We start from the raw sequence: 24354 nt of genomic DNA, 5'->3' as shown, positions 1-24354 counted from the left end.
AATAGTCTAATTTAATCTATCTCAAAAATTTACAATTTGCTGCAAATTAAAAGCCAAAACATCCACAATAACAACATAAAAAAAAAAATTAAACCAATTACAACGTGACACATATTACCTAACAAAGGGTAACAATTACCAGGTAGAAAGCTACAGCAGTGTTGAATATTTTTTTGTTAAAAAAAATGAGTATTTAGCACAACACCAACAAATATTTAATATTTATACAGCAATTATTCATATTATCAATTTTAAATGTTGAATTAATACTTTTAGTGACTTGTTAAAAAAAAATAATCAAACATCACAACTATTAAATTAAATTTTATATAATTATTACATACCGACATATATAAATACTCATTTTTTTTTTTAAATGTTATGTAAATAGGGGAGTTTGTTTGGAATACTTGAGTTATCTTGGAAAATATTGAGAGGGTGTTTGGTATAAGGTAAAATAAAAGTGGGAATAAAAATCTAAAACAATTTCTATATATTAATTTATGTATGTTCTATATCTATTTTAAAGATAAAGTGAAACTTTTTATACACAAATTTTTTTTTTTTGAAATATTTTATACACAAGAATTTAATATTACTTTTATCTTAAATTTTTAACTACTCATATCAAATACTCTTGAAGGACTTAAGATAAAAATAATATTAAATTTTTGTATATAAAAAAAATTTATTTTACTCTTAAAATACATATAGAACCGACATATCTTTATTTATTTTTTAATTTGAACCAAAAGATCTAGATTCTGGTTCCACCAATTATTAAGTATAATGATCAATAGTTTTCCAAAAAAAGAAACGGTGTGACTTGTATAATAATTGAATGCCGACCTATATATAAATACTGACACAGTTATTAGGTACAATTATAATGTTTTGTTTTTTTCAAGTAGGACCACCGTGATGAGCTGATGGGATATGGCCCACATTAATCAGAGGCTTTAGTCTGGTGGCATCTCACCTAATTTATTGTTTGGAATGATCTACACACCCAATCATAATTCCATCCTATGCATGCCCACATAATAATTAGTATTAAAAAAATATATATCATTTTTAGAGTTTATTGAAAGAAAAATACTAATTTGCCTCCTTTATTTTTTTTTTAATACGTGATTGTTTTCTAAATTTTTTTAAATAATAATTCGGATTTTATATTTTATAAAATTAATTAAAATAGTACTATAAACCTAATTTTGGTAAAAATACTTTCAAATACAATTTTTTTTTCTCAACTCCTCAACTATATTCTCTGCTACTATGAACATATCTTATCTCCAATTATTTGATAATTGAAAATATTTTAACAAAATCAAATCTAGGGAATTATTTTGTTCTATATTTTTTTTTAATACGTGATTGGTCTCTAATTTTTTTAAATGATAATTTTGATCCTATATTTTATGAAATAGATTAAAATAGTATCATAAACATGATTTTGGTCAAAATATTTGCAAATACATTATTCTTTTCTCAACTCTTTGACCACGTTCTCTGCTACCCTGAACCCATCTCATTTCCAACTACTCGAGAATTGATCTTATAATTGCAAATATTTTAACAAAAATCAGATCTAAGGTATTCTTTTGTAAAACACAGTGTCTAAATTGTCATTTAACAAAACACAGGAGTTGATCGCGTATTTGAGAAAAACATAAGGGTCAAATAGTATTTTTCCCTTTATTAAATGATGACAAAATATTATAAGGTGACACTAAATTGTTTATTTATTTTTTATAATTTTAACAAAATCCCATTACATGTTTTCACAAATCTCAAGTTAAACTTTAATTTTTAAATATTATTTGTATCCCTAATTAACCATTAAATTCGGGAAATTGAAATAATTTTTTTTCTAACAAAATTAAATGATAGTAATTCCAAATTTAAATATAATTTTTTTTCCTCTTAATTCACCTTTAGTTTAATTTCGAGCATTAAGATTTTTTTTTAATTTCATTGTATTCACCTGCAATTTGCTCCATTTTTTAGGTGTTAAAAATATATGAAATAGTTATTTCAATTATAATGCAGAATAAAGATTTATTTTGAAAAATTACACAAAAAAATCAATAAAAAAATTATTATTTTTTCATACTTCCAACCTTAAATTAAATATGAGTAAATAGCACTTGAAGTTGGCAATTTTATAGCAACTAATTTTGTAGCACTTATAATTTTGTATCAAATTAGTCCTTAGATCACATGTTTTCATCTAAGGGTTGTAAAATATTGCCTGTAATACACAAAAATAGAGATTTTAAAAAAAGAACATTATTATAAGATATTACTTTAAAATATATTATATCGTTGTTGGTACAATTTAGTACCAGATCTCAATTTTTATTTGCACCAATAGTGTTATAAGGTATGGGGCACCCTATGGTGCTCTTTATCATCTCTCTTTAAAAAATGTTGAGACTTTGAGGAATTTACAAAGTTTTATACTGTTTGATTGGTTCTTTATTGATATAATTTTATAAGGTGAATTAATTACTTTTATGATGACTAATAAAATTATAATTTAATTTACTATGTTTCGTGTTTTGAATAAATTTTATTTATTCATATATTGTAGCATAAAGTCAAATAGATATTCGTGTAACAAATTTTATTTTTGATAGTTTTCTAATAGCATGTGTTATGAGTAAAAAAATAAATAATATATAATCAAGGCTGAAAAATTAAATTCATAAGAAAAGTAAAATTTAAGGGCAAAAGTGTAACAACTTTACTAATTTAGGTAATAATTGAAATTATAAAAATATTTGGGAGCAAAATCATATTAAGATAATTAGCTGGGGAGAGTGAAATAATATTAATTTTGTAATTTATGGGGCATTTGAAGGCAGAGTCAAAAGTAATAAGGCAGAAGCATACTATTAGCAAAAGTGAGGGGGTCAATGGACTTTATGTGTTATATACATGCATTAGGTTCCTATTTTCTTGGATAACACATGTCATTTTATAATTATTGGGCTGAATAAATTATTTAAGGAAAATGGGATAACTTAATAAGTACTCATTTTTAGAATTAGTTAATTAAAATTAGCTATTAAATAAAATTTGCTAAATTTTACACATTATTATAATGATATTTCTCATACCCTTGCTTAAAATCATATAACTCACGTATGTCTGAATGGTATAATTGATATTATCAAATATATATTAGATATAAAATTATTTTTTAAAAAAAGTGGCTAAAAAATAAATGACATCTCTAAATCTGGGCTGTGTAATTTGAACAAGGGGAATAGATACGAAATTATAAATTTAGAGATCGAAATACTACATATATAAAATAGTTTAAAAATAGTTTGGAACTTAATAAGAGCATTTTCATTGGAAATGCAAATCTCTGAAGCAATACTAAAATATAACATACTTAGAAAAAAAAATTCTAATGGTGTGTTAAAAATTATGTCAAATTTGACCTATACTAAAAGTTTATTCAAATTTGATCAGCAATAAATGATCTATTTTTTATTTATTTTTTCTATTAATTTTTTTATCTTATTTATTATTGACATTTAAAAAATGTAAAAGATAATGATTATTTTTTATTTTTTTAATAAATATTAAATAATCATTAATTGAAATTTTATTTTTACTTTTATTTGTATTGGAGTGAAATTGTAGAGGTTGTGCAAAATATGCTATTTATTAACTTTTTGTGCTAAATTTAACATAATTTTTTATATATTGCTTTGAAGATGGTTTAAGGTTGGAGGCCCGATAAAATATATATTAATTTATTAATATTATAATGCGTCTTAAAGTGTACAACACCACAACAAATAACATTTTAATATGGATTAAATTATAATTAAGTGTCATTTATTAAATTTAATAATTAAATAAGTAATAATATACACTTCTTTTATTGTTAAAAAAATATATACTTATTTTTTTAAAGGTGTAATAACATATACTTTAAACCACACAAAATATAAAATAGAAACTTTTTTCTCTCTCGTCTCTCTCTCTCCCCTCCCGATCTAGGATTTCATTCTTAAAGAGACTGGGCTTTCTCGGCCGAAGTGTCGCCGCTGTCCTTGAGGTTGTGGTAGGCTTCAGCTGAGAGGCCTTCTCTCCTCTGCAGATTGGCGCGAGCAACGTAGGTGGTGGATCTTCTTCTCTGGCGTTGTTTAGCTTTGGTTTGTTGTCCCTTCTTCCTTGCAACTCTAATGTGCAGTGGTTTCTCTTCCTTGTGATGTTGTCTATAGCGACAGTACAAGGGTTGGGCCTTAGGTGTGGGTTGTGGTCTGGGACGGTGGATCTCTGGGGTAGGGCTTCTTGTTTCGTGTTGCTTGGTGCTTAGTGATGGTTTTTGTCATTGTTACACTTAGATTTCGAGACCTGAGGTTGTGACCTCGAAAGCTGGATTCGTCAGGTGTGAGCTCGCAATACCTAAACTGCATGGGTCGTGGTCCAGGTGCCAAACCTTGAAGCAAGGTGGCAATCTCGAAGATATGTAACCTCGAAGTTATTACTAAGCTCGAAAGACATAGTATCGAAATATGTCCGTCGTCGGGTGTCTTTGGATCACGTTGCCCGAGCTTGGCAAGAGTGTAAGCTCGGAGTGTAATGACCTCGGTGGTATTTACCTACTCCAAGCTGGTCTTGGGGAAAGTTATACAGCCCGTAATTTGTTTAAAGGCCTAGACTGACATGGTGCTGATTGCTGACCTCGAACGGCAATGTGAGTCATCTGATGAGCCGTAGTCCGTGCGTTCAAAAGATATTTATTGTTGTAACTCCCCTACATTAAAGGGATATTAAATAATCTGTTATATGTCTCCTGGTCTTCAGGGACGTTTCCTTGTATATAGGAGTTATAAACTTTAAAGTAATTAAATTTATTAATTTCTATAATAACTTCCCGAAACATGTGGGATTGGATTCTGAGATCTCAAAAATGGACCAAATTTTTGTGATCTTGAGAGAATCTCTGGAGAATTCATCTCTGAAGGATTTCCAGAAAACTCTAAAGTCCTAATAAGAAAGACTCGTGGACTAGGCAGAGTTAACTGCTGAACCACGTAAAAAATCTTCGTTATTCTATTGTATTATTCATCTTTCCCATAGTTTTATTGTTTGCGTACTCTACATTTTAAGTTGACGAAAAACGACGACAATAGTCATCTTTACTTTTTTGGTGTCCTTGTTTTGAGGTTTTTTATTTTCTTGTTTGTTTTAGTTTGGTTTGAGGTGTATGTTATTAGTTTTGTTTTGTATTAATGGTGTTGTATCACTCTATCCTTGGGACTTTGACTTTGTACCAATTTTATGTGGTCTGACCCTAGTTTTGCTCTCACCGGTGAAGTGTCGCTGAGGCGGTTTGGAATGTTGTTGCTTAATTGTAAGGTGTTTCAAAGGAGAACTTCTGTTATGTGTGGTTTGTTGCTAAGGTCGTGACCCTGTCATGTCGTTTATCTTTCATTGTTTGGATGTCGCTATTCTTAGGTTGTCGTGCTCTTTTATTATAATCGACGTGATTTGATGTTTGTTTGGTCATCTTTATATGAGATTTGTGCAGCTCTCATTCTGCCTGTTTTGTAGAGCTTTATCTCGTTTAACTATTGAATGAATGTTCTCTTTAGAAAAAAAACACACATAAAATATGATACATGTCAAGCTATTTGTAATGGTATAAGCCGCAAATAATAATTGTTTTCGATGGAAAATGTTAATTAAAGTCCGACATTATGACGATTTGCTAACCCAACTATCAAAGCATGTAAATGACAATGGTCCAGATTGGTTCAGCTGCAACTAATATTATTTGAGTAATAATATATGCACCAAAATTATGCACAAAAATATTACCCCAAAATTAACGTAATAATTTTATTTAATCATTTAAATTTATTTTATAAGAGCTTCTAATATTTTAGTTTATAATTTTAATATATATATATTGTTACTCAAATAATATTAAAGAAATCATAAATCAATAAGCAGTCACATCAAAACCTGATTAAAACTTAACAAATGCCACGTGGCAAGCAATAAGGCAGCCTCGATTACCGGGAAGTCTTTCTTCCGGAAAGTTCTAGTTCACTCGTGACTTCACAAAAATAATCCTTCTGTGTGGTCAACATAGCGCCACCTGTACAGTATCCGACGTGGGTTATGACGTGGCATCCGTTATTTGCCTGTAATTGATTCGGCTTGGCCCCATTTATGGTTTGTCCAAAATATTCTCTCCAGTAAAAACCAATAAGTTTCTAGAAAACATTTTTTTCAATTTTTTTTATTTTTCTAGAGAGAGAAAAAGAAGAGAGAGAGATCGGAGCTTCTGCTTCGTTTCAGAGCTTGATTTTCAGCTTTTGGAGCTCAGAGAGAGAGAGAGAGAGAGTGAGTGAGAAGAAGAAGAAGAAGCTTCCGGTGCTTGTGCGAATTAGAGGTCTGAGCGAGATGAACGGCAATGAAGTAGATGGAGGAGAAGTTGTGAAAATGGAGGAATGTAAGGAAGATGCGGTGTATATGTGGGGTTATCTACCGGGAGCCTCGCCGGATAAATCTCCGATACTATCACCGATGCCGGTCCGGTTACCTGGTGGTGGAGATTCTTGGAAAGACGTTTGTGGTGGAGGCTGTGGATTTGCCATGGCTGTCTCTGGTTGATTCTTGATCTTTACTTTCCTGTTGCGATTACTGCAATTTTCAATTTTCTTTTAAATAGCTAATTAGGTATGAGTAACTTTATTTTTCTTCCTGAATCTCGACAATCCTTGATGAACAGTGATATATTTGTACTGAGAAATGAGTAAACAATTATGATGTATTTGGATCTATCGCTACCAAAATACGAGGGTAAAAGTACATGTCATATGACAAAAATAATTTAGGACCAATTAGAGCAAAGAAACTTTTGAAACTGCTACTTGTTGAAGTTTAAAAAATAAAGGATAGATATAAAGTTCATAATAAAATCTACATTTAAATTCTGAATTGATTTTATATATGATTTGACGTTAGCTTGAGTAGAATTTTGAGTATCTGATTAAACAAATTTGTTTCTTTTCTTTGGCTATAAACAATTTCCATGGTTTATTGTATCTTACATGTCAGTTTTGAGTGTACTACTTATTTCATTTTGCTGGTCATGTCGTTTTATGACTTATGAGTATTCAGTTCAATTTTTATCTTCTGATTCTCTTTAAAAATAATGCTTGCATAATGGTGATTGACATGGGTTTTATGAACTGTGATTGTGTGTGGATTTAGTGACTGGGAAACTCATGACGTGGGGTTCTGTGGAGGACGAAACCCAAATCTACCTGACTTCAGGGAAGCATTCGGTAACTTAGATGCCCTTTAATTTGTCAGGTTTTTGATAACTATAGTCTGTGAAATTGATTTTGGATATTTTATATCCTTCGCATTTGTTAAGGAAACTCCCGAACCCTTTCCCCTGCCAACTGAGGCTTCGGTAGTTAAGGCTGCTGCTGCTGGCTGGGCCCATTGTGTTTCGGTTACAGGTAATTTTTGGTTTTTAAGTTGGTAGTATTTTGGTTATATGCCTCGCATACCTGATACCAGAAGCATTTCACTTGTATTTTATTTGAAAAGTTAGACAATGTTGATTTGGCATAGTGCTATTTTTTTTGTAATGAATAGATCTACTAATTGACTTCTGACATTTTTTTTCCCTAGATAATGATTTCTCTTAAATTTTCAGAGACTGGTGAAGTATTCACATGGGGCTGGAAAGAATGCATTCCATCTGGGAAAATTATCTGTGATTTGGCTACTGTAGGATGTTTGCAGAAGGATACAGTCGGTAAACAAAGCTCAATGATACCAGAACAAGGTAGGTTTTTATGTTAATTATTGAATCATTTTACCCCTTCAATTTTTTATTTTTCTGAAACCTTAATTATTTTGGAAAATCATTCAGGAATACCAGCTAATTGTAGGGGACTAATATGTTTAAGACTTAACGTTTTACAGGTAACCTAAGCTCTCAAGGCTCTAGTTTGACAGCTGGAGCGGTTTCTCATGAAAACAAAAAGGCTGGAGAAGTTGGGAAGAAAAGAAAAATCACTCAAGCTAAACAAGAACCTGAAAACTTGATATCTAGTGAAGAATTCTTCACAGTTTCACCTAGTATTGTAACTCTAGGTTCTGGAATAAGGATAATCACAGTTGCTGCTGGTGGCAGGCACACTTTAGCATTGTCAGGTAATCCACAATGTCACGGCTCATGGGTCAGCAGAGGCCGTGTTTCAGGATAGTTGCGTCTTCTTTGTGGTCACCCCATATAGTTTTGTAGGTTGTATGAAGTACGAAGCTATGGAAGATTTTTGATGTAGGGAAAGACATGATGAATCATATCATAATATTAATAAAAGTTTCAGATATGGGACAGGTGTGGGGTTGGGGCTATGGAGGCGAAGGACAGCTAGGCTTGGGTTCTCGGGTAAAGATGGTGTCTACTCCACATCTCATACCTTGCATTGACCCACCTCTTTCTGGAAAAGATAGATCTCCAGCATTTCCGCAAGATAGCAAGATTTTTTCAGCCCAAGCTTCTAAAATTCCTGGAAGTTTTGTGAAGGCAATTGCTTGTGGTGGTCGGCACAGTGCAATAATAACTGGTATGTTTTTCATGGCTAGCTCTGAGTGGAAATAGCTAGAAAAGCTAGACAGAGATGGCTCTCTGTTCTATAGGATGGTTTTTTGTATTTTAGGTGTTTTGTTTTCTTTAAATATGCAGATGCTGGGGCACTGCTCACTTTTGGCTGGGGGCTGTACGGACAGGTAAATCAGAGAATTATGGTGATTTTATTGCTTGCATTGGATGAAAAGCTTTTCCATTTTTTTTTTCTCTAATAAAATTCATGGCCGGGAAAATATGACTTGTCTATATTCTACATAGCTTATGCATATTAGAAACTCAATCCAGTGGACGGTTATTTCCAGCATCACACATAATGCATGGAGACATGGGCATTTGGGCCAGCTAAATACCTATACTTGGCTTCAATTTCATTTTACGAGCATGAGTACTTTCCTTTAATTACTTATTTTATGATTGGCATCTCTAATTCAGTGTGGACAAGGTGGTACATATGATCAGCTAAGACCAACATATGTGCATTCATTATCGACTGTTCGAGTGGAAAAGATAGCTGCGGGACTATGGCATACTCTGTGTGTATCTGATGAGGGCCGGGTATATGTTTTTGGGGGTAATCAGTTTGGACAGTTGGGGACCGGCACTGACCAAATTGAGGTACTTTCAATAACTTGTTCCATTTCATTTTCTTCTTTTGATAATTTGCTGGGATAATTCAAATTATGAAACCGCTGAATTGCCTGTTTAGTTGCGCACTATATATATATATAACAGAAACCTGTCAAACGCTATAAAACTTTGCAAAAAAAAAAAAAAAAAAAAAGAAGGAAGAATCAGAGAAGACCTCTTTCTTTGCATTTCATTGTAGAGAAATAGTCACGTGTCTTAGTTGAGTTCGTTTATTAAAAAAAATCAGCTCTTCAATAACATTATTAATCGAATTTGTTAATTGGAAGTATCAGAGGCTAGCTCGATCAGAGCATGAAAAGAAAAATCCAAGCTCCTTGTCTACACTCTTATGAGATAACTCCAAGTTCATATTATTCATTTATTAAAAGCTCCATGATTCTGCTTTTATCATCAAATGGTTGTTTACACTCCTAGGTCATGTTTGAAAAGAAGGATTGGACTAGACATATTTGTTTAGTTTTATTGATAGAATTTATTAATTATTTTTATTTAATTTATATCATTATCATATAACTTTAAAATAAATAAACATTATTTATAAAAAAAATGTTATAAACATATTAAATAAAAAATTCAACCAAAACATTGTTTATGATTTTTAAAAATATATATATATATATAATATGATAATATTTTTAAATATAAATAATATTTTTTTAATAAAAATTAAGATTATATATTATATATTATAATTATAATGATATTTTATAATATTTAAATTTATATTAATATAATTATTAAATATTATTATAATAATAATATATTATATCATTTAAATTTATATTAATATAATTAGTAAGAAATTAAGATTATATATTATTATCATAATAATATTTTATAACATTCAAATTTATATTAATATAAATAATTATTAAATATCTAATATTGTATTATATATTATTATAATAGTAATATTTTATATCATTTAAATTTGAATTTGAATTTGAATATAATTAATAATTATCGATTTTTAATTAGTGTTAAAGGTATACTCTATTAAATATTTAGTTAAAGTGAACAAAATAAACCGTTAAAACTAAAAATTTATATTATCTACATACTTTTTATGTGAAAGAGATATCAAATTATAAAATGATAAATAATGTTTGTTTATATAAATAAATTGATGTATAAAGCTTTTATATCATTACTTTAGTTTAAAATAACAAATGAAATATTATTAAAAAATAAAATAAATGTGTTTTTTTATTTCAAAAAATTATACTTGAATATAATATTAATAACTATATTTTTTAATTCTGTTAAAAAAATATTTCACTAGTAAATTGTTTATAAATTATAGTCTAAGGAAGATTTTTGTAATTTTTTAAATTGTCATTTGATATTTATAATTATATTATTTATTATTTTGATAAATTATATTATTATATTAATTTTATGAAAATATAAAATTGTACAATCGAACAAAGAAAGTGATATTATGAGGAATCATAAAAAAAAAAATTACAGAGCACAACCAAATTATCATATTATCTTCTCCAACTTGCCCGGTAATATAAAAATTGTGAACTCTTCGTACCGAACGACTCTTTAATTAATCCACTTAGCATGGGATAACTTAATCCTATTAAAAATTTGGAATAATTTTATCCTATTTAATTATCATTTTCATGCAAGGAAAAAAATATATAAAACTTTGTATCAACTTATTTTCTTACTTGGGTTTCCTATTATATTTCTTAATGCAATCTTACTTTTCTAGGGGATAGTTTTTAGTCTGGTTTTATTATCAAATGTTTGGTGCTTAAAATTTGGCTTAACATCTCTCTCTCGTCTAAAAATTTTATTGTTAAAATTAGTTCTGAGAGGAGGAATTGCAGAAACTGACCATAACGTATCTTTCACTTTCTTAAGAGTGTACCCAAGCTTTTGGATTCTTCATGCTTGGAAGGGAAGAATGCTAAATTGGTATCCTGTGGAGCTCGTCACAGTATCATAAGCACAGGTAAGCACTTGGTTGATCATTTTTTTTTCTTTTTAATTATAATCGAATAATACTACCTCGAGTTAAATATCACTTGACGACTTTAGTGGATGTATATAGTTTTAGGTTTTCAAAATAGTTCCATGAAACATTTGAACAATATGGTTAAAAGTTCGTTTTGGAATAAAATACCACTTCCATTACTCTATTCTAATACTTTCTCATCTCACTCTCTCTTCTCATTCTCCCTCAAACTAAACCCGAAATCTCCCATATCTACAAGTCTGAAACTCATTTTATCAATATTTTTGCTATTTCTACAGCAAAATAATATAAATATTCAAGTAGCTTAGCTAAGAATTCAAAGTTCAGCAACTTAGACTCACAAAAATACTAATATTTTACTAGAAAATTTCATGGATAAGTGCCCAGACCTAATGAATTGATGAGTATAGATTTAATGTATGGCAGTATACATTTTGAGCAAATCTGTTTCTATTTTTGTGTTACTCTTACTAATTTTTTTGAATTCTTTTCGTTCTGGTTTTATATTGCGTTTATAGCGTAAAAATTTCAAAGCAAACTCAATGAATGTTTGGTGGTTAGATAGTGTTTGATGGTGATTTATTGCTAAATTAGTTTAAATGTTCTTGGTGTGTTTTTAATTTGATGACTTTTGATATAGTTTTGATGGCATTTCAACGATTAGCATGATTGTGCTAAAGAAAAATTCTTCGTTCAATGGGTGTTCATATATCGAAAATTATTGAATTGAGTACACAACAACCAAGAACATCAAAATTAATTTATCATCGAATTTGCATTAAAAATTTATGCAGAAAAATGCAATAAAAATTTACTCAGAATATGTACTAACATACTTTAAAGCTATATCTATCAATACATTAGGTGGGAAGTACTTATCCATTGAAAAAAAAGTCTAAGCATTCAAAATGTTGATATTTTCTAGCTGGATTACTTGAATCTTTATGTCATTTTGCAGTGATTTGACGAAAATAAATATTGATGAAATGAATTTTAGATTTGTAGATGTGGGAGATTTGGGGTTTAGCTTGAGAGAGAATGAGATTTGAATAATGAAATGAGAATTTTAGTCCAAAACCAACATTTTTTATAATTTTTAAATGTTTCACATGTGGGTGATGGTTTTGTAATAGGAGTCTTCTAAAGCATAGATGTTCAAATTTCCCAAATTAAAATAGTAAACATTTGTGTTGTCAGAATTAGGGTTGTGTGAAAAATCTAAAAAATTGAATAAACCGCTCAAACTGACTGCCTGAACACTGAAAAAATTGAAACCACCATAACTAAAAACTGCTGAAACCGCTTTGGCGAAAACCGATATTAAATTGGTCGGTTTATAAGTTGGTCGCAAACCGACCGTACAAACCAAAACCGACCGAATATGCTTAGGTTTCAAATTTGTGGATATAATAATGTAACCATGTGTTTAGATTTAAAAATCATAAAGTTAAAATTTTTAAGTTAACAAATTAAATGAATCAATTTCATATTAAAATAAAAAGCTAAAAAAACCGACCGAATATGCTTGGGTTCCAAATTTGTGGATATAATAATGTAACCATGTGTTTAGATTTAAAAATCATAAAGTTAAAATCTTTAAGTTAACAAATTAAATGAATCAATTTCATATTAAAATAAAAGCTTAAAAAAATAGATTCCAATAATTTACATTTTTTTAACTTAAATTTCCTTAAAAAATATTTTAAAAAAAAATCAAGTTCGGTTTGGGTGGTTTTAACCGACCGAACTGCGGTCTAAATTGGTCGATTTTTTTTTTTTTTTTTTTTTTGTAAGTAAGTCGGTCAGTTTTTGAATTGCACCAATCTGAATTAAAAACTGAAATCTGAATTTTAGAATAGAAAAAAACCGTACAAACCGACCAATGTTCAGCCCTAATCAGAAAAAAGATATGGGTTCAAACCTAGCTAGATTAATTAGTTCGAACATCGACCTCTCCCACACCACACCCAACTAGCTCAAGTTTTCGTGTATTCTTTTTTCTATTTTCTATCTGTGTTTTTATGTAAATGTTAATAATAATAATAATAATAATAATAATAATAATAATTTTTTGTTTTAATTTTATTATGATTTTTTGAAACATAATAAGGTTGGCAAGCAAAACTTTAAACATAAATTCAATGTCTTTGTTTCAATTTAATAAAATAACAAAAAATTCGAAGCAAATTTTATGAATGTTGACCTTATTGCTATGGTGGTTGCAGAGGATGGTGAGTTATTTAGCTGGGGTTGGAACAAATATGGCCAAGTATGACCCTTCAACTTTACTTTCTCCCACCATTGTTAAATGAAGTCATTTAAACGAGTCTATAAGAGGAAATTGCAAATAGTCCTACATTTGATTACTCATTTTTTGGCACACCAAACTTTAAAAAGGCAAACATAAAGTCATAACAAGGAGTGTGATCAAAATCTAACATGAAGGTTTTTTCATATTGATTTTATCCGAGAGAGACCAAACTATTACTTTTGAGATCTCTGGTTTTACCGAGAGACCAAACTACTACGAGTTCGATCACTTCTAAAAAGCTATGTCATTCTATTTGGATGTAGCTTGGCCTGGGCGATTCAGTAGACCGGGGAACCCCATCGCAAGTCACCAGAATCTCCGGTGTTGTGCCGAGGAACATTGCATGCGGTTGGTGGCACACCTTGATGCTGGCTGAAACACCCAACTGAGCTACAGCTGATTATGCTAAAGAGAAAAAAAAAAAAACAAATGACGCGACTGGACAGTTTTGCTAGAATTAGAAGACACAATACTCAGATTGGTTTGTCATCTCTCTCTCTCTCTCTTTCTCGCACACATTTGGACTTGTGTAACAATATTGTACATACTAATTATTCTTCTCAGAAAAGCTTAGTTCTTGTTTTTTTTTTTAATCCTTCTCTCATTCAAATGGCACACTGCATATGCTCTGATTTGCTCACAAAACATATAAAAGTACAGCTAAAGAAGAGTGTAGCAGCGAGCGGGGTCGTGTACTCTCTCGCCTCTCCTTATGCTTAACCTCGATTCGAATTCGGACTCGTGTACCCTTCTGATGGATCAAATCTTGCTCGAGATGCGATTTCTTGCATGCTGTAGAAGATGCAACAAAGGTAAAAATACCTCCATTCTGTGGAAACCCTTGGTAGTCTGAAAAATACCAATGAAACAGAAGCTTTAGAAAATGTAACTTATTTGTATTATTAGCATTAGACTTATTGAATTTAAGAACAGAGATAATGATAATTAATTAGATTCTCAGTGTTGTTTGTGAAATTGGATCATATTCTCTCTTTTTCTTTCTACACTTTCTAGAAAATCCACGATCCAAACTGAATAAAAACTTGCAATCAGCAAAACTGTACCTCAACAACAAAATGAGCGTACGAGTCCCCTAAGTGATTTTCCATCACACCCTTCAAGATAGTCAAATCTAACCGCTTGATCAGTTGAGTGATCTCCAGAAAAAGGCCGTGGTCATCACACAGTACCTGCAATTTAAATAAGTTGATAAAATAAGTGATTTGATTGATTATAATGGAAGCTATTTTGTTGGGTTACCAAAAGTGAGAAAATTTGAGTTGTCAAAACCTCAATGAGCATTTGCCCTTGCTTATCAAGATCTTTCACGACTATGGGACAAGCTTGGAGCTCGTTTCCTAATTCAAAACCCCAGCTTGTACCATTTTGTGTGCCCTCGCTCTTATTGTGTAATTTACGGTTTTGGTCACTGACCACCTGCAAAACAAGAAGTTGATTCAGCTGAGAGCAACAATAACCCACTTAGTAGGATTTAACTAACTCATCGCCTAATTCATTTATATCCCAAAAAAGCAACAATCTTTCTCATCGAATCTTGTAATATTTAAGATTAATACAATAATAATTTTTTTTAGTACAAACAAAGGAAAGGAAGGCATGTAGGGGCGTTGGCCACCATAAGAAAATTGCTTCTAATTCTACTACATGTAAAAATTATATTATTTTATTTTAGTACTCGTGAAGGACTTTTTTCTAATAATATCGCCATTGTTATTTTCTAGTTTGCCTCAACTGAAGATTACTTTTTAATTTGCCCCAATTACTAATTTTTGTAGGTTCAGTCATTGTATCCAAGAAAGATTTAAACCTCAGATCAGACCATATGGAAGCAAACCACTAGATATTCATTTAGAGCATCTTTTAAAGCTTAATTTATGAGAAAAAACATTGAGTCAACGAATCTAAAACCGAGGTCAAGTCAATGGAGAACTATTGTTAGATCTTGTCAGAAGCGTCTAATGTTACTAATTTAGTGATTCAATACTTTAGTTGGATAATAGACCTGACTTCTGCATCTAATTTTATAAAACCTTGTTGTTGTTGTGAAGTTTTTATTTGTAGCACTCTGATTTGGAGTGGCCAAAGTAGATATCTATAGCAATCTCAGTTAATAAAATCATTGTTGCTATACCTCCTGATGTGGAGAGCCCTTCAATTTCTCTGCTTGGTCGGTCACACTTCTTAGATACAGCATATGCTTTACGGTACGATCTAAAAGGCCATCAATGCTACACTGAACTCACCATATCAAACGTACTTTGTCAGTGGAAGAGAAACGATTGAAAACTACATCTTAAAAACATAGCAACTTTTCCCTTCAAAAAATACTAATAAAAGAAACCCACCTTAGAACCGTTTGGGACGAGTTCCCGCAGTTCCTTCACCCGATCCTGGATCAGTTGTCTGTCCCTCGGCCTTGGCTTTTGGTTGTTACCACTTCTTGCACGGTTAGTTTTGAAATTAGTAGACCTTTTTCCCTTACCAGATTGAACACGAACTTTATCTTGCTGACCTTCTTCGGTCAATGTGCTGGTCGTCCCATTGAGAGAAGTTGAACTATCAACCTTGGCAAGAAACGCAGGTGTGGTAAGGTTCTGTTGCATTGAAAGATTGCTCGTCCGAGAATCTACATTTGATCGTGCTTGTGGGTGAAGAAAAGCAGAGGACTGTTTTGTTGTACATGAGCGTACACTGTCAGATGGACTAGACAAAGCATCATCTGAGAAGGTACATAATTCGGTTGCAACAGCTTCCAACATTTGTCCGGCATCACTTACTCCAGTGAACCATGAAGGTTCAATGATGTCCATGAGATCTTTATTGTAGAGCATGCTTGAGTTGTTAATGCATGGATCCTCACTCAATACAGATGTGTCCCACAAATGCTCATTAGTTCTTTTACGACTAGTTGGTGGAATTGCATTGTGTAGTCCATAATCTTCAGAAAATCTGAAGAAACTGTTCATGTCTTCGTAAGTTCCATCATAAATATTATTGTCTCCAAATAATGGTGCTGCCATGTCTCCATCATAGACTGAATTAAGTCCGCTAAAGGATTTTCCAAAGAGCTCCTCCACATGGTCACCACTAGATAAAGAATAAGCCAGTAGTTCTTCTTCTAGACAGGACAATCCAAACATCTTAGTGTCCATCATATCCAAATTGTTTGCATTGATAGTTTGACAAGGAAAAGTTGAGTCTTCGGGAAAATGGATCCCATCTTCAGTTGTAGTTTCGATAACATCTGTTCCTCTAATAGGCATATGCTGAACAGTTTGCATGGGCCCATACTGATTTGAAGCAGACAAACTGTATTTCTTCATTCTCATTTCGTCAAAATTGTCCACTTTCTCAGCTTTCAGTTGGCTAATGATAAGACTTGTACTCTCACTTGTGTTCTCCATTGGACCAGACAATGGTGATAATGATGATTGATCCTGAATATCCCGTGTTGACATACAAGGAAAATTCTCGTCCATCATGGTATGAAAAGCATCAAACCTATACTTGATTAGATCAACTACTGCCATCTCTTCAGCAATCTGAAACATTAAAGAAAATGGATGCCGCACATAAGTACAATGAATAGTCAAGTGCCAATAGATGCCACCATCGTGACAGCCAGATTGCATATAAGTCAACTGTTTAGTTTGGAGGCAAGCACAAAGACAACAAAACAAACCACCACTATGGTGATATCAGACTAGGTTGCAACAAAACACGCACCATTTCCAATGAGCCAAGTTGCAATACCCCATCAGGGACAGGTACAAGCAAGACTGTCTGCATCGAGAAAATAATTTTGAGAGATTACTTTTACATATGCATGTCTACAATGAATAACCATACAAAACTTTTATAAAAAACCATAGACATGAATCATTAAAATCATTTTACCTTCACACCCAATGAAATCTGGAGAAGCCATTCATCTGTCCACTGTCAATAGAAAGAATTGCATTTATTAGATACAAAGTACGTCACTTAAAGAACCAACTTTAACAGTTTGTAACTATCACGATTAGATTCTTACATCAGGAACTAACTTGCTGTAGAAATATCTGGTAGAGAAATTGTTGAAGAAAACCCAAGCATGGTTCCCTGTGTACGCCACCTCACCAACCAATCTGATTATCATTTAAAAGTCCATTGTCAGCCACTTCTTATAGTTCAAAGTAATATAAGAATCTTATTAGCTGACTCACTGTTTAGCAGTATAGCTGCAGATTACTGGTGACCAACCATAATTTTATAAATGATGGTGGCCTGAGGCGATTATGGAGTCTAAAGGAAGTTGCCTTCAAGATCAAATCCTTGAGGCTCCATCCTCATACCTCCCATAAAAAATATCAACAGATCAAAAAACTACTTTTTCTCATTTCTAAATGGTGAACACATTATTTAAACAGATCCTAAAATTTCATGGGAATAAAATCATTGGTATGCGAAAAGTCAAAGAATAAAATCTCTACCCTTCGCCTAAGGCATACTGAAGACATGATAAATTAGCCACTGCAAGTTCAATTGGACATCCCCCAAATCCACTATCACGCGTGGTCATTTCACAGCCTGAAAACGATAATGCCTCTGTTTCATTGGAATAACTGTCATCTGAGTTCCTTCCTGCTGGTTTTGTTGTATCACAGTACCCATCCTCCCAAGTCAAAATCCTGAAGATAAAAACATTATCATACAGAAAGTTTGACAATAAATTCAATGGTTGAGAAAAGGTGGGGACGATTTATAAACTGCCTTATGTCAAACCCCCCTCCCAAAAAAAAAAAAATCCTTATGCTTAAAATTGTTTTAAAATGGGACATAGTTTTGACCAGTTAACAGAACTTGGTCATCTCGTAAAAACAATGGAACAAATTTTAGAAACTCAATTATTAATTAGGAAAAATAAAAAAAAGGCACAATAAAAAAGAAAAAAAGTTGACAGTATTCTTAAGCAACTGTGATGAAATAATGATACAAGTATATTTCAGTCATGTGACACTGTTCAGCACAATGCATAGAAAAGTGAACTGTCTTAAAGCAACACCGTACGCAATTTTTACATACAGCAATAATATTTATGCTTCATTAATTTCTTTTAAATAATAATAATAAAAAAATCCATGCACCTGATCGTGTAGCTTAACACAAAAAATTAAAATGTTTATGTGAATTGTGAAAAGTAACTAATAACATTCTAGAGTGCTTATTACACGGTCACACCAAGTTGAACACACCAATGAAACCGTTCCTTTTTCAAGATTTAAGAAAGTTGAAAAGTGCATAAAAAAATTACAATCAGTTTTCCTTGGGTACAAGCAAAACATCTATGAATAAGTAAATCAATAGCTCCATAATCTTAAACAAATACTCACAGAGGATTCTGGTGATTGAGTTTCCAGAAAACAGCATATTTCCAGAGCGAATAATCACAAAGGCTCATCAGAAACTGCCTCAAAGGATGATGAGTTCCCATTCGCTAACTTTTGAGGTCACAAACTCACAAATTCGTAGTTACAAACAAAAAATCAAAGCCCAAATTGCAAACAGAAAACCTTCTCTAACTACCCCTATATGAGCCTCTCCCTGCCTGTTTAATCCGTAGTCCCGCTCTCCGTTTAATAGGTGGCCCCTTCGAACCAAGCAACAAAAACACCATGGCTGAAACCTCTCTCCTTGGTCTACTATGACTACACTGCTTAAGCTAACAAGACTTTGTAATCGGTTCAAAAGAGTAAGTAAATGCCGCGAGCTTTCTTTCCTGGACCAAATGAAGTAAAATTTCCATGAACTTATAGGAATAGCAACTCGGAATAATCAGATTATTTTCCTTTATCCCTGCGAAACGATGATCCTTCTTGAAAATGCAAATTATAATCACAAGCCTTTCCAACTTGCAAACTCGCGTCGCTGCTCGATAAATCACATAAAACAAACCAAAAATTAGCTTACTCGCACGTCAAAATCAGTCGCCGAAGAAAAATCAAGGAAGCTTTTCATTTCGTTTTCTCGGCAACCAAACAGAAACTCGAAAAATACAATTAGAACAATCAAAATTCGACAGTAAGTAAGCTCCACTAACCACACACATAGACAAAACAAGCAGTATCTCATTTGCTCGGCAACCAAACAGAAAATCTAAAACACGCATTCATTCAGAGCCAAAAGTCAATGACAAACTTTGGAAAACTCCACACATACCTTTACTGAAAGAAGAAAAGAGCTTCGTTCGCATCAACACTTCTCGTCGTGGTCGAATTCGTTGGCCTCCATCTCCGAGCTGTGAAGAAGTGAGAAAATTTGTTCGGAGAGAGAGAGAAAGAGATTGAGATGAGATCAGAGGGAGTGAGTAGTGAGAGAAATACGGCCTTTTTCGCACTCCAAAGTCCAAAATACGCGCACAAAACGGCTTTTCTCTGGTTACTATCCACTTTATAATATATATACCACTCGACTGCACACCCGCCCCTCCCTCCTCATTTGCCCCATTTTATTTTATTTTATTTTATTTTTAGAAGAACCCCATTGGCCCATTTTATTACTATTACTTTTTTATAAAAATAAAAACAATAAATATGTCGTAGCGTAGCTACTACAGTAATGCCTTCCCACACATCTCTTTCTTCTTCGGATTTCAAAATCTTCCAAAGTCACATTTCAGAACTCCCGTATATGCACTAGGATTCCGGGCCCACCACTCCTTTTATATTTTTAACCTTTTTTTTTTTTTTTTCTTTAGACAGATTTAAATTATTTTCGGTTATGAAGAAAATACTTAATCTTAATTAATTATGTTTAAAATTTTAAAGCACATGTCTTTTTAATTTTTTTTTTTTGTAGCAATTAAAACTTCAATGAATTTTTTTCTAAATATAAAGCATCCCAAAGAAAATACGTCATTATTACTTTCTTAAATTTTAAAACTGATTTCCATATTGTTGAAACTAATTGTTTAGAAGTTGATTTTGTTTTCTTTAAGAAATTTTCATATTTCAATGAAGTAGGATCTTTATTAGAGAAATTGTAAATTTATTGTCTAATTTTTTTTTGAGTGTTTTTAATTTATGTTCGTTCAGCTAATAAAGTTGTTCGTGCATTAATTGTGCACATATTTAGAGTCAACAAAAAATTTATTAAGTTAGAAGATTTTTCTTCTTTTTTATGGTATGTATTATTTTCAATAAAGTTTTTATTAATAAAAATAAAACATATAACAAGTTTCATCTTAGAATAAATATATAAATAATTAATACATGTTTGATAAACATAGATCTTCCAAAATACGTAATTAGAATATCAAAATAATAAACATTGAAACTAAATATATCCATATCATACAACACTTCAAAAAAAATTTAGTAAACGATTACAACATTATGATCTAGAGTGAGTTAAAAATAGCATATATATATATATTGTAAATGAGTGTTGATATCTTAAAGTATCTAATGAGGTGGCACTCTATAATTAATTAGTGATATTTCATAATATTTATTAAATTCAAATATGTGAAATTTGATATTAGATTGCATCAATAATAATACGCCACATTTTTGTGTGTAATTGGATACCTTAGCAATCTTCATTATAAATTAAACTAATAATTAACCTATATGAGGTGACACTCTATAATTGGTTAAGAATATCCCATAATATTCATTAAATTTAAATGTATGAGACATAATATTAAATTACACTAATAACAGTATGTCACATTCTTGTGTGGTATTAAGTAACTTATCAATCTCATTATAAATTAAACTAATAATTAACTACTACATACATTATATATATTTTAAAGTAAAGTTGTATATTTGAATTAGTATATATAAGTTCTTAAAAAAGTATCTTTGATTAAATACGAAAGCAACTAATTCTTAATTTTAATATTAATGAATTGCAATTGCAAATTAATAAATAGAGTTATTTATTTTTAGTAGTGTGCTGGTGAAGACGGACACGTGTTCCTGTTATGTGTTTTTGGTAATGATGAATAGAAGATGATTACCTAAACAGAACGACATCGTCAATGATTTGTTTTTTTAATGCAAGAGTCGTCGTTTACGTTTACGACACAACATGATCAACAGAGAATTAAAAGACAAAATAATTAAAATTAGAAACGCTTTTTTGTTAGTGCTATCTACGAAGTTTGTGCAAATTATTAATTTAATAATGACTTTGTACCTTTTTTTTCTTAATATATATATATATTTATTTGTTTATTTTAAATGGGGAGTTATATGACTTTTTTTTTTTGTTTACAAAATCAAAGGGAGACGAGGGATAATAACTTCTTAAATTAATTTGATTAACTCTTTACTTATTTTTCTTTTTGACTTTTAGGAAATAAACACAATTTATAATTGTTAAAAAAATGTCAATGAATAATATTATGGAGATGTTTGACATTATTTTTTTTTCGAAAATACACGGCAACTCTAGCAGTGACACATTAGCATACGCACAATGGGGTAACTTCTCAAGAACAACCAATAATGTTTTTTAAAATATGCTAAGCTCAACAATGGACAACCTGATTGGAACTTCTCAAAAAATGAAAAAATTTCAAACAATCAACAAAGTGAGAAGCTCCAATAATATGATGATTCACTCTTACTGTTAGCATCTCTATTATTTTCGTTCTATGACGAGCTACCGAGGTAATGTAAAGGTTTTGACAATGACTGTGAAAAATGTATATACACTCTCTTATTGAATGAATGAATGAATATACAGAGGTATATATAGTGATTACATCAGAAGAGAAATAGATCTAACTAACTAACAGAATTGCAGCTAACACTAACATAAATAACTAACTGCTAGCTGTACAAAAACAGAATATACAAATATGTACATCAAGTATAACCAGTCTTAACACCCCCGCTCAAACTAAGAGTGGATAGAGAGACAACTCTTAGTTTGGACCGCAAGAAAAAGAACCGAGAATGAGAGAGAGCTTTGGTAAGAATGTCAGCAGTTTGATCCAGAGCAGGAACATGTCGAACAATTATTTGATTTCTCTGAACTTTCTCCCTGACAAAATAGAGGTCAAGCTCAATATGCTTGGTCCGTGCATGTTGAATGGGATTAGCAGAGAGAAGAACAGTACTAAGGTTATCACACCAAAGCACAAGAGGATGCGGTGAGGCAATCTTCAACTCGAAAAGAAGAGCTTGAAGCCAGGTGATTTCTGCAGTAAGAGTAGCTAAGCTTCGGTACTCTGCCTCGGTACTGGACCTAGAAACAGTTGGCTGCTTCTTTGAAGACCAGGATATCAGATTGGGACCAAGATAAACACACATGCCAGAGGTTGATCGACGATCATCGGGATCCGATGCCCAGTCGGCATCACAGAAGCCAACTAGATCAACAGAGGGGCTAGCTTGAAAATGAAGACCAAAATCCAGAGTTTGTTTGAGGTATCTGAGCAGGCGCTTCACAGTCTTCCAATGTGACTCAAGTGGATTGTGCATGAACTGTGAAACTTTGCTAACAGCAAAGGAGATTTCTGGACGAGTGATAGTTGCATACTGAAGAGCCCCAACTAAGCTGCGGTAGAGCTTTGGATCCTGAACAGGATCACTACCCGAAGCAGAGAGTTTCTCACCACCAACCATAGGAGTGGGAAGACCATTAGCAAATTGCATTTTCGATCGGCATAATAAATCTGTGATATATTTTGACTGAGATAAGTGATATCCTTGAGATGTTTTGGCCACTTGAATGCCAAGAAAATAATGAACATCACCCATGTTCTTGAGAGCAAACACAGAATTCAGATGAGTGATCAATTGATGCACTTGAGTAGCCGATCTACCTGTCACCAAGATATCATCAACATACACTAGAACAAAAATAGGTGACCCATTGTCAAACCGCAAAAATAAGGATTGATCAGCTTGAGAGTTGTGAAAATGCAGAGAAAACAATGTTGCCCGAAGCCTTTCAAACCATGCTCTAGGGGCTTGTTTGAGGCCATAGAGGGCCTTGTTCAACTTGCAAACCAATGGAGGAGTATGTTGGGTTTCAAAACCAGGAGGTTGGGTCATAAACACTTCATCTTGGAGCTGGCCATTTAAAAAAGCATTATTGATATCCAATTGTTTTATAGGCCAGCCAGAAGAGAGAGCTAAAGAGAAAATGACCCGAATAGTTGTTGGTTTAATGACTGGACTGAAAGTCTCAGTAAAATCGAAACCATATTGTTGATTGAAACCCTTAGCCACCAATCTAGCCTTATGCTTTTGAACCGAGCCATCAGGATTCTCTTTCACCTTGAATACCCATTTACAACCAATGGCTCATCGATTTGGTGGTGATGGACCCTAAACGGGTATGTTTAAAAATTTATATATCGCAAGCGCACGAATCGTCCATATAGAATAGTGATCGTAAGCAAGGATGTCGAACCCAAAGGAGTTGTCTAAAATCGAAAATGAAACTATTTTAAATCAAAAGTAATAAATTCTAACCTAGTTCCAAAGATTGATGAGTTTTAATAGTATGAACATAAAATGAAATATTGAAAAATAAAGCTTTTTAAGATAATGAAAATAAACCAATAATGAGTTGAAAATAAGTATTAAAAGAAAAGATTATTAAGATACTAGAATCCACAAAATGTAAGTTTAATAATATTTATTAGTATATTGATTCCCAAGTTTTAGTGATAGTTAAAATAATTTAAACTATCATTTTCCAAAAATATTTATAATTTTAAGCACAATTTTC

At 31.8% G+C, this 24354-nt stretch overlaps 2 protein-coding genes across 4 annotated transcripts; one reads left to right on the top strand and one right to left on the bottom strand.

The window, feature by feature from the left end:
• The first annotated feature begins 6236 nt into the window (after positions 1–6236).
• On the top strand, positions 6237–15680 carry LOC133801333 (ultraviolet-B receptor UVR8-like). Of its 3 annotated transcripts, XM_062239501.1 has the most exons (11): positions 6239–6646; positions 7255–7328; positions 7421–7508; positions 7709–7840; positions 7981–8211; positions 8388–8627; positions 8747–8790; positions 9083–9265; positions 11174–11264; positions 13514–13557; positions 13863–14574. In XM_062239501.1, the coding sequence occupies exons 1-11, from the start codon at positions 6442–6444 to the stop codon at positions 13986–13988; spliced, it is 1458 nt and encodes a 485-aa protein (XP_062095485.1). In that variant the 5' UTR covers positions 6239–6441; the 3' UTR covers positions 13989–14574. The 3 variants fall into 3 exon arrangements, with proteins under 3 accessions (XP_062095487.1, XP_062095486.1, XP_062095485.1); XM_062239503.1 differs by lacking the exons at positions 13514–13557; positions 13863–14574 and adding an exon at positions 15396–15680 and having other exon boundaries at positions 6237–6646; XM_062239502.1 differs by lacking the exon at positions 13514–13557 and having other exon boundaries at positions 6238–6646.
• On the bottom strand, positions 13620–20065 carry LOC133801332 (transcription factor LHW-like). The gene is made up of 11 exons (XM_062239500.1): positions 19819–20065; positions 18993–19527; positions 18093–18290; positions 17654–17747; positions 17518–17559; positions 17347–17403; positions 15966–17162; positions 15752–15853; positions 14890–15036; positions 14664–14789; positions 13620–14448 (listed from the first exon to the last, which is right to left on the bottom strand). Exons 2-11 carry the CDS (start codon positions 19091–19093, stop codon positions 14359–14361), a joined length of 2154 nt encoding a protein of 717 aa, XP_062095484.1. The 5' UTR covers positions 19094–19527; positions 19819–20065; the 3' UTR covers positions 13620–14358.
• Positions 20066–24354: the final 4289 nt, after the last annotated feature.

The sequence above is a fragment of the Humulus lupulus genome, chromosome 9 (assembly GCF_963169125.1).
Source record: "Humulus lupulus chromosome 9, drHumLupu1.1, whole genome shotgun sequence".
NCBI classification, from domain to species: Eukaryota; Viridiplantae; Streptophyta; class Magnoliopsida; order Rosales; family Cannabaceae; genus Humulus; species Humulus lupulus.
Note: the sequence above shows the minus strand (reverse complement) of the source record. Positions and strands in the feature narration are given on the sequence as shown.

What these genes read in the sequence shown, in the direction of transcription:
- LOC133801333 (XM_062239501.1), top strand. Translation starts at nt 6,442, where the DNA reads ATGAACGGCAATGAAGTAGATGGAGGAGAAGTTGTGAAAATGGAGGAA. An exon ending in ATTTGCCATGGCTGTCTCTG is followed by an intron (nt 6,647 to 7,254) that starts GTTGATTCTTGA and finishes GTGTGGATTTAG; the next exon opens with TGACTGGGAAACTCATGACG. An exon ending in GCTGGGGGCTGTACGGACAG is followed by an intron (nt 8,791 to 9,082) that starts GTAAATCAGAGA and finishes TCTCTAATTCAG; the next exon opens with TGTGGACAAGGTGGTACATA.
- LOC133801332 (XM_062239500.1), bottom strand. Translation starts at nt 19,093, where the DNA reads ATGGGAACTCATCATCCTTTGAGGCAGTTTCTGATGAGCCTTTGTGAT. An exon ending in AGATTTCATTGGGTGTGAAG is followed by an intron (nt 17,404 to 17,517) that starts GTAAAATGATTT and finishes TTCTCGATGCAG; the next exon opens with ACAGTCTTGCTTGTACCTGT. An exon ending in ACGCTCATTTTGTTGTTGAG is followed by an intron (nt 14,449 to 14,663) that starts GTACAGTTTTGC and finishes GGTATTTTTCAG; the next exon opens with ACTACCAAGGGTTTCCACAG.